The sequence below is a fragment of the Salvelinus namaycush genome, chromosome 6, assembly GCF_016432855.1.
Source record: "Salvelinus namaycush isolate Seneca chromosome 6, SaNama_1.0, whole genome shotgun sequence".
NCBI classification, from domain to species: domain Eukaryota; kingdom Metazoa; phylum Chordata; class Actinopteri; order Salmoniformes; family Salmonidae; genus Salvelinus; species Salvelinus namaycush.
The window spans coordinates 26,264,871-26,274,552 of NC_052312.1; the positions used below are offsets into that span (position 1 = coordinate 26,264,871).

The following is a 9,682-nucleotide window of genomic DNA, read 5'->3' on the forward strand; positions in this document are numbered from 1 at the left end:
TTACAATGTTCCTTACATTTTAGTCATTTAGCAGACACTCTTATCCAGAACAACTTACAGTAGTGAGTGCATACATTTTCTTACTGGTCATCCGTGGGAATCGAACCCGCAAACGCCATGCTCTACCAAATGCCACACGGGAGAGACAAACAAGATTATTTTAACAAATTATCTCCTTTACATACAATTGTAAATAGTTATATACAGTACACAACCAAAAGTATGTGGACACCAGCTCGTCAAACATCATGGGCATTAATATGGAGTTGGTCCCCCCCCTTTGCTGCTATAACAGCCTCCACTCTTCTGGTAAGGCTTTCCACTAGACGTTGGAACACTGCTTCAGGAACTTGAGTCCATTCAGCCACAAGAGCATTAGTGAGGTCGGGCACTGATGTTGGGCAATTAGGCCTGGCTCACAGTCGGCGTTCCAATTCATCCCAAAGGTATTTGATGGGGTTGAGGTCAGGGCGCTGTGCAGGCCAGTCGAGTTCTTCACACCGATCGACAAATAATTTATGTATGGACCTCGCTTTGTGCACAGGGACATTGTCATGCTGAAAAAGGAAAGGGCCTTCCCCAAACTGTTGCCACAAAGTTGAAAGCACAAAATCGTCTAGAATGTCATTGTATGCTATAGCATTAAGAGTTCCCTTCACTGGAAGGGGCCTAGAACGAACCATGACAAACAGCACCAAACCATTATTCCTCCTTTACATTTGGCACTATGCATTAGGGCAGGTAGCGTTCTCCTGGCATCTGCCAATCCCAGATTAGTCTGTCGGACTGCCGGAGAACGCGTTTCCACTTCTCCAGAGTCCAATGGCGGCGAGCCTGCCATTGCGCATGGTGATCTAAACCCATTTCATGAAGCTCCCGACTAACAGTTATTGTGCGGACGTTGCTTCTAGAGGTAGTTGGAACTCTGTAGTGAGTGTTGCAACCGAGGACAGACAATTTTTACGCGCTTCAGCACTCGGCGGTCCTGTTCTGTGAGCTTGTGTGGCCTACCACTTCGCAGCTGAGCCGATGTTGCGCCCAGACGTTTCCACTTCACAATAACAGCACTTACTGGGGCAGCTCTAGCAGGGCCGAAATTTGATTAACTGACTTATTGGAAAGGTGGCATCCTATGACGGTGCCGCGTTGAATGTCACAGCTCTTCAGTAAGGCCATTCTACTGCCAATGTTTGTCTACGGAGACTGCATGGCTGTGTGCTCGATGTTATACACCTGTCAGCAACAGGTGTGGCTGAAATAGACAAATCCACATACCTTTGAATATATAGTGTATGTATATTTCCTTGGGCAACATTTTGTGCCTGCCAAGTAAGACTGGCTGACCTGCAACAATATTTATCTTAAGGTACACATCCATGTAGGTGTAGAGGTCAATCTCTGCTATCAAAGCATCTCTCCAAATGATCTCTACTGTAATGTCACGTCTAGCGTTGTATTGAAGTCGCACCAATCTGGACTTGCCAGTGATATGTGGCTGTGTTTGAGCTTGGCCTGTCCTTCTTGAGAATACAGGGGGTGCTGTTTTCGCATTAGCATAATTTGCTCTACAGATTAAACTGCCTCTTATTCAATTATTGCTCTTACTATATGCATATAATTAATACCATTGGATAGAAAACAATCTCTAGTTTCTAAAACCGTTTCAATTTTGTCTCTGAGTGAAACAGAAGTCATTTGACAGCACTTTCCCTGACCAAGAAGAAGAATGCAAGATGTGTATGCTCGCTTCAACGCTCTGCCTATATATGGTCACGCCACCTATGACCCGAAACACACTTCATTCGTCTTCCTCTGGGTGTCAAGAGGACGTCAGAGGAGAAATTTTTTGTTTATCTTGTACTGACGTGAAATAAGACCTATTTCTTTGGCGTGACCGACAACTTCCGGTTCTCTGAATCGCGCGATTTGGAGGTGCGATTGTCTACTGTTTTGCTGCCGTTACGGATGAAAACTATCTCCGTCTCGAAGTTTGTTTGATACATGTGACCATATCATCTTAATGTATGTTTTTTCAATATAGTTTAATCAGATTATTTGAATTTTTTCGGGAGTTTTGCCGTGTTCCGTTCTGTGACTTTTTTTACTTTGGACAGATCCGTGCCAGTCGACCAGTACCTATGCTAAATGAAGAGGGAAAGTTGCCATTATGAATGGATTGAACGACTCATCAGGACTAAGGACACCTTGATCAACATTCTGATGAAAGATCAGCAATAGTAAGACCCAATTTACGATGTTATTTCATATATCTGTCGTGCATGTGAACTGGTCGTGGGCGCCCAGCTGGTTCTGGCTGGCGTGGCTATGCTAATTTAGCGCTACATTTTGTTTTCGCTATAAAACATTTAATAAATCTGAAATATTGTTTGGATTCACCAGATGTTGGGCTTTCAATATCTGTACGCTGTGTATTTTTCTGAAATGTTTTAAGATAAGTAATTAGTTATATGACGTTGGTCTCTGTAATTGTTCTGGCTGCGTCGGCACTATTTCAGATTGCAGCTGCAATGTAGAACTGTGATTTATACCTGAAAAATGCACATTTTTCAAAAAAAAACTATGCTATACCATAAATATGTTATCAGACTGTCATCTTATGAAGTTGTTTCTTGGTTAGTGGCTATATATATTTTTATTTAGTCGAATTAGTGATAGCTACTGACGCAGGAAAAAACTGTTGGAGTAAAAAAATTGTGTCTTATGCTAACGTGGTTAGCTAATAGATTTACATATTGTGTCTTCCCTGTAAAACATTTTAAAAATCTGAAATGGTGGCTTTATTCACAAGATCTGTATCTTTCATCTGGTGTCTTGGACTTGTGATTTAATGATATTTAGATGCTACAATTTACTTGTGACGCTATGCTAGCTATGCTACTCAGTGGGGGGGGAGTGGGGGGTGATCCCGGATCCGGGTTGGTGACTCGTTAAAGGTTAACAAACTTAATGTGTTTCACATCAGTTACACTCAACGTCAGGGCACTTGATCTCGGCTAGCCCGAAGAATGGCGCTGCAGAAGGGTCAAACTTTCCCATCAGGGCTTGCCCCAAGATGGGGTGCATCTGGGTGCACAACGAATCCACAAGGTTTGATCGAGACATTAAATAATTCTGAGTAGTCCTGCAGAACTCGACTCAAGCTCAAGACCCTGCCATTCACCTTTAAGCATCCTCATGGCTAGGGCCTGGCTAGATGAGTCTCCACGCACGTGGCATGCCTCGCTGAACCGGCTAGCAGTCACACATGGTTTCCTCATTTCCTTCCATTTTAGACAGGCAGACTGCAATTGCCTTTCTTTTACTGTGAGTTGGGGGAATGCAGGAGCATCTGGACGCTTTAGAATCTCTTGAGGTGACAGTTGGGGGACACTAAGACAGCATTGACCCACGGGGCACTGGAACAAATCTAGAGTCAACCAGAGTAATTTCTTCCAGTCCATGCAGCACCTTGGCGATGGCAGGTTGCGGTCTCATGCTCCTCAAACTTGGTCCAGCAGACAGCACCATCATGTCAGGAAGAGGCCCTGAAACACATAAGCATAGACAAGGGATGAATGTCAGTCAAGACCATAAAACTTTAGTCCAATAAATTTCAACACGAGTGAAGGCAAAGTGTCAGCCTGGGGATGGCAACCTGTTTAAAAAGACAATTGTAACTCACCAGGGAATGCATGGTAAATAGTGGATTTAATGCCACTCCTGCCTGATGTCCTTGGCTTCCTCAACCATTAATCAGCAGGCTCTGGTCAAATCCCCTGGTCAAACAATGTACATTAATGAGCCTACAAAAAGACAATGTGTTGTCTATGACAATATGAAAAATTCTCAATTTCAAAACTTGACCATTATGGTGTAATGTGCAATCTGGAAGAGTAGAGCCACCAGATGATTGCACAAATCTCTGAGCTGCACATGAACAGGAGAAGCAGTTTATGATGACACGGTCCTTGCAATGTGATCTAAAAGAACATGCGGGGGGGGGGGGGGGGGGTCATCACATAGTTGTGATACACTGTTCTTGATCAGCAAGGTCATGACTCCTCTTCAATTCACACATTAAAATGTAACTGACCAACTACTAAAAGTTTACTATACTACATTTTAAAATGTTATGCAGGCTCAGATCAGTAACAACAAAGGAACTAGGCCTACTGCATGTCCAGGTACATGAGAACCGATACGTATGAGCAAAATACAGGTAAACTGCAACCGCATCAACAATAAGCACTAAACTGCCTATCATATCTCATAACCTGCAGTAAATGGGGCTCCTCATTGGCCTGTGACACCTTGTCCATACTACCACTGCCTTCTGGTCTATTATGTTTTAGCAAGAAAATTAAAAAAAGTGTTAGGTGAGATGTAATCTATTAGCGTACATCATTTTAAATTGCTACTCTTAATGTTACTGAGATGGGTCTAGCTAGCTATGTTGCTTACTAGAAACAAATAATATACACATATTAGTGGCTGGCCAAATAGTTACCATTAATTAGTTGTCTAGCTAAGTCTGACAAACATTAAGTAAAGTTAGCTTGCTAGCTTGTACTAATCAATTTGGTAATGGCTTAGCTACCGTTAGCTAGCTAGTTATCTCAACTGGTCACTTCAAGCACTAACTTACCTTGATAGTTGAAGATATATTGTTTGTGGAAGAAATTGTATTCTTTATCAAGTTTAGATCTCTTCGTCTGGGAATGTTCGTGAACGATAGCCACATCACTCATGCAAATTGAGTAGTGACTGGGTAAAACGCCATGATCGAATTTTGCGGAAGACTAGACGACAACCGGATATCGTCATACCGCTTGGCAAGGGAGGAAGTTGTCTGTTGGGGGTGTGAAAAAAGCCTATTGTAGCTTTAAGTTCTCTACACCACTGAATATTAGTGTGCATATAAACATTCAATGATGTGGCACGCAACCATTGGTTGATGCAATGCACATAAGGACTTACCTTATTTGCTCTGTCCACCTTGGCACACACAGCATCCATGGCTGCCCTCTCCGCCAGGCGAGCCTGTTTCTTCTCCTTCGCTTTGTTTGACTTCCTCTGGAGAGTGGTATGAGGGGAGAGAGGTACAGTTAGAGATGGGAAATAAAAATGTCAGTTGGTCAATCTTCAAGCAGAAGGCTGCAGCAGTAGTGTGTTTGTGTGCATGAGTGAAGTGAGGGACGTGTGTCCCAATATTGATGTAAGGCCAAAGAGACATGGTTTAGTGCCTCTTGTTTCTTAGAAAAACATACGAGGGACTAGCTATATGATTACAAAAGAAAAACGATTTATGGTCCGAATGTTAGTTTCACTGTGTTGGCATGAGAGTGGAATACTGGCACACAGCTAGCTAGCAAGCAAGCAAGCAAACAGCAAGCAAACAGCTAGCTAGCAAGCAAGCAAGCAAGCAAGCAAGCAAGCACACAGCTAGCTAGCTAGCACACAGCTAGCTAGCAAGCACACAAGCACACAGCTAGCTAGCAAGCAAGCACACAGCTAGCTAGCAAGCAAGCACACAGCTAGCTAGCAAGCAAGCAAGCAAGCACACAGCTAGCTAGCAAGCAAGCACACAGCTAGCTAGCAAGCAAGCAAGCACACAGCTAGCTAGCAAGCAAGCACACAGCTAGCTAGCAAGCAAGCAAGCACACAGCTAGCTAGCAAGCAAGCACACAGCTAGCTAGCAAGCAAGCAAGCACACAGCTAGCTAGCAAGCAAGCAAGCACACAGCTAGCTAGCAAGCAAGCACACAGCTAGCAAGCAAGCAAGCACACAGCTAGCTAGCAAGCAAGCAAGCACACAGCTAGCTAGCAAGCAAGCACACAGCTAGCAAGCAAGCAAGCACACAGCTAGCAAGCAAGCAAGCACACAGCTAGCTAGCAAGCAAGCACACAACTAGCTAGCAAGCAAGCACACAGCTAGCAAGCAAGCAAACAGCTAGCTAGCAAGCAAGCAAACAGCTAGCTAGCAAGCAAGCAAACAGCTAGCTAGCAAGCAAGCAAACAGCTAGCTAGCAAGCAAGCAAACAGCTAGCTAGCATGCAAGCAAACAGCTAGCTAGCAAACAAGCACACAGCTAGCTAGCAAGCACACAGCTAGCTAGCAAGCAAACAGCTAGCTAGCAAGCAAGCACACAGCTAGCTAGCAAGCAAGCACACAGCTAGCTAGCAAGCAAGCACACAGCTAGCTAGCAAGCAAGCAAACAAGCACACAGCTAGCTAGCGCAAGCAAACAAGCACACAGCTAGCTAGCAAGCAAGCAAGCAAGCACACAGCTAGCTAGCAAGCAAGCAAGCACACAGCTAGCTAGCAAGCAAGCACACAGCTAGCTAGCAAGCAAGCACACAGCTAGCTAGCAAGCAAGCACACAGCTAGCTAGCAAGCAAGCACACAGCTAGCTAGCAAGCAAGCACACAGCTAGCTAGCAAGCAAGCACACAGCTAGCTAGCAAGCAAGCAAACAGCTAGCTAGCAAGCAAGCAAACAGCTAGCTAGCAAGCAAGCAAACAGCTAGCTAGCAAACAAGCAAACACACAGCTAGCAAGCAAGCAAGCAAACACACAGCTAGCAAGCAAGCAAACACACAGCTAGCTAGCAAGCAAGCAAACAGCTAGCTAGCAAGCAAGCAAGCAAACAGCTAGCTAGCAAGCAAGCAAGCAAACAGCTAGCTAGCAAGCAAGCAAACAGCTAGCAAGCAAACAGCTAGCTAGCAAGCAAGCAAGCAAACAGCTAGCTAGCAAGCAAGCAAGCAAACAGCTAGCTAGCAAGCAAGCAAGCAAACAGCTAGCTAGCAAGCAAGCAAGCACACAGCTAGCTAGCAAGCAAGCAAACAGCTAGCTAGCAAGCAAGCAAACAAGCACACAGCTAGCTAGCAAGCAAGCAAACAAGCACACAGCTAGCTAGCAAGCAAGCAAACAAGCACACAGCTAGCTAGCAAGCAAGCAAACAGCTAGCTAGCAAGCAAGCACACAGCTAGCTAGCAAGCAAGCACACAGCTAGCTAGCAAGCACACAGCTAGCTAGCAAGCAAACAAGCACACAGCTAGCTAGCAAGCAAGCAAACAAGCACACAGCTAGCTAGCAAGCAAGCAAGCAAGCACACAGCTAGCTAGCAAGCAAGCACACAGCTAGCTAGCAAGCAAGCACACAGCTAGCTAGCAAGCAAGCACACAGCTAGCTAGCAAGCAAGCACACAGCTAGCTAGCAAGCAAGCACACAGCTAGCAAGCAAACAAACAGCTAGCAAGCAAGCCAACAGCTAGCAAGCAAGCCAACAGCTAGCAAGCAAGCCAACAGCTAGCTAGCAAGCCAACAGCTAGCTAGCAAGTTAGCAAGCCAACAGCGAGCTAGCAAGTTAGCAAGCCAACAGCGAGCTAGCAAGCCAACAGCGAGCTAGCAAGCAAGCAAACACAGTTGGCTGGCCAGCAAACAAACAAAAAACAGTTGGCTGGCCAGCAAACAAACAAAAAAGTTGGCTGGCCAACAAACAAAAAACAGTTGGCTGGCCAGCAAACAAACAAAAAACAGTTGGCTGGCCAGCAAACAAACAAAAAACAGTTGGCTGGCCAGCAAACAAACAAAAAACAGTTGGCTGGCCAGCAAACAAACAAAAAAGTTGGCTGGCCAGCAAACAAACAAAAAACAGTTGGCTGGCCAGCAAACAAACAAAAAACAGTTGGCTGGCCAGCAAACAAACAAAAAACAGTTGGCTGGCCAGCAAACAAACAAAAAACAGTTGGCTGGCCAGCAAACAAACAAAAAACAGTTGGCTGGCCAGCAAACAAACAAAAAACAGTTGGCTGGCCAGCAAACAAACAAAAAACAGTTGGCTGGCCAGCAAACAAACAAACAGTTAGGTAGGTAATGTTAGTTAGCGACTTCTTACCCCAGCTAGATGTAGGTTGTAAAACGTGACTTAAAATCATCAGGTTACTTACTACTTCTCAAATGTTCTAAACAGGTAGCTAAGAGTCGAGCCTCCCACCTTGCCTAATCTAGACTAGTGTGGCACAATGAGAAAGAAGCCTTTGTGAAAATTGATTCATATCAAGCTAGTTACGTGGCTACCAAGTTCAGGTAGCACCACACCTGAAAACAAACACACCGCACGGGAGAGCGTTGCAATGGGGCAACACTGGACCAAATAAAACCAGTGAAAAATATGGTTTAAACAATCACAAAAAGGGGTTATTTTGGAGCTGGTTAACGGTGTGCCTGCCAGCCATCCATTCATTCATTCCGTGGTCTCTCCATCACGCATTCACGGGATCATGATTTTGGACGCTGTCTTTGTTTGATGGAAGCATTCACCTTTTCACACAAATACACGGACAGACGGTCAAAACTCACCCCCATATTGCTGTATTATAACGACCGCCTTGAAGAAACTAGCTACCTATCTTGAAAGCTGTTGTATTGATATAGCTAAATAGATCGCCAAATTAATATTGTTTCTTGAGTGGGGCAAGATTAGGTAAAATGATTGCGTTGCTAGATATTTAGCAAGCTAACTACCACATTACCTCAACTGGCTACAAATAACAATATGCCCACGATTGCTTACATTAACTTTAATCGACGAAATTAGACGTTTAATCACGTTTTATATTATTTGGCGCCAAGAGAAAGGGTTGATTTACGTCTCTTGGCCCTACTCCCTTTTCTCTATCCTTTCCTCCCTCTTTCTTTTACTACTCTTCTCAGACCAACATTAACGAGAATATCGTTTCCTCTTAAGCATTGGGGAAATGACGACATCAGCTTGTCGGGGGTCAATAAAGAAAGAAACCTGACAACTATTATTCCTGAATTCACTCTGCAAAATGGCTATATAAGAAACTGTATTCATGTTTTTCTCACTTGTTGTGGAAATATGAATAATGATTCTGGTAAGTATTTAAGAGGGTCTGAACGAGCCAAAAATATTTATGGCTTTTGAGGCATGGTTGTCCAAAGCCTTATACCCAGTGATGTCTATCTACACTGTAGTAATATTATTATTATTATTAAAAAATATATATACTTTTCTTTATTAACAACAAATCAATACAGGAAGTACATGTGGGAACACAAGTGTATATAAATAATATACAAAGGACAATTGGGCTAGGGGGTACAATATCACATTACACAAGGACCTTAAGGGACATACATACACTAGCTTTTTTGTTAGTATAGTATTTAATTGTCTTTGTAAGGTAAGAAAACGTGGTGTTTTGTTTGTAAATTTACATTTGTGAAAATGAAATTTGGCCAAAAGAATAATGAAATTAATTCCATAAAAATGTTTCAGCTTATTTCTATCGTAGGTAAAGAATCCAAGCAGTACATCTCTCCACAATAGTGTAAGATCTTCATAAATGTGTTCAATTATAAATCTACTGATGTCTTGCCACAGTTTTCTTACATGAATACAATGCCAAAAAAGATGCAACACTGTTTCTGGGTGGTCATTACAAAAGGAACCATTTGAGTTGATGTTTTCCTTAAATTTCTTCATATAGTGGTTGGCAGGATAATATTTATGAATAATTTTATAAGGAAACTTCCTTAATTTTGTTAACAAGTAGGTATGTGTGTGGCAACATCCAAACTTTCATGATGCCACTTAGGCCAACAGCAATATGTACAGTGGGGCAAAAAAGTATTTAGTCAGCCACCAATTGTGCAAGTTCT

The 9,682-nt window shown here is 43.3% G+C and overlaps 1 protein-coding gene across 3 annotated transcripts in view; it reads right to left on the reverse strand.

Annotated features, from left to right (window-relative positions):
• Positions 1–8,733, reverse strand: part of LOC120049828 (N-alpha-acetyltransferase 40) — a 28,801-nt gene extending 20,068 nt beyond the window's left edge. Inside the window, exons 1-5 of one of the 3 annotated variants that reach the window (XR_005477145.1) lie at positions 8,357–8,375; positions 4,978–5,073; positions 4,646–4,849; positions 3,683–3,776; positions 2,912–3,545 (exon numbers count right to left, since the gene is read on the reverse strand). Coding sequence is in view for 1 of the 3 variants with exons in the window: in XM_038996281.1 (XP_038852209.1) it covers positions 4,978–5,073; positions 8,357–8,362 (102 nt within the window). In the remaining 2 variants the exon portion in view is untranslated. Of the gene's footprint in view, positions 1–2,911; positions 3,546–3,682; positions 3,777–4,645; positions 4,850–4,977; positions 5,364–8,356 lie in introns of those variants that run through there. The other 2 variants (XR_005477144.1, XM_038996281.1) reach the window with 2 other exon arrangements.
• Positions 8,734–9,682: the final 949 nt, after the last annotated feature.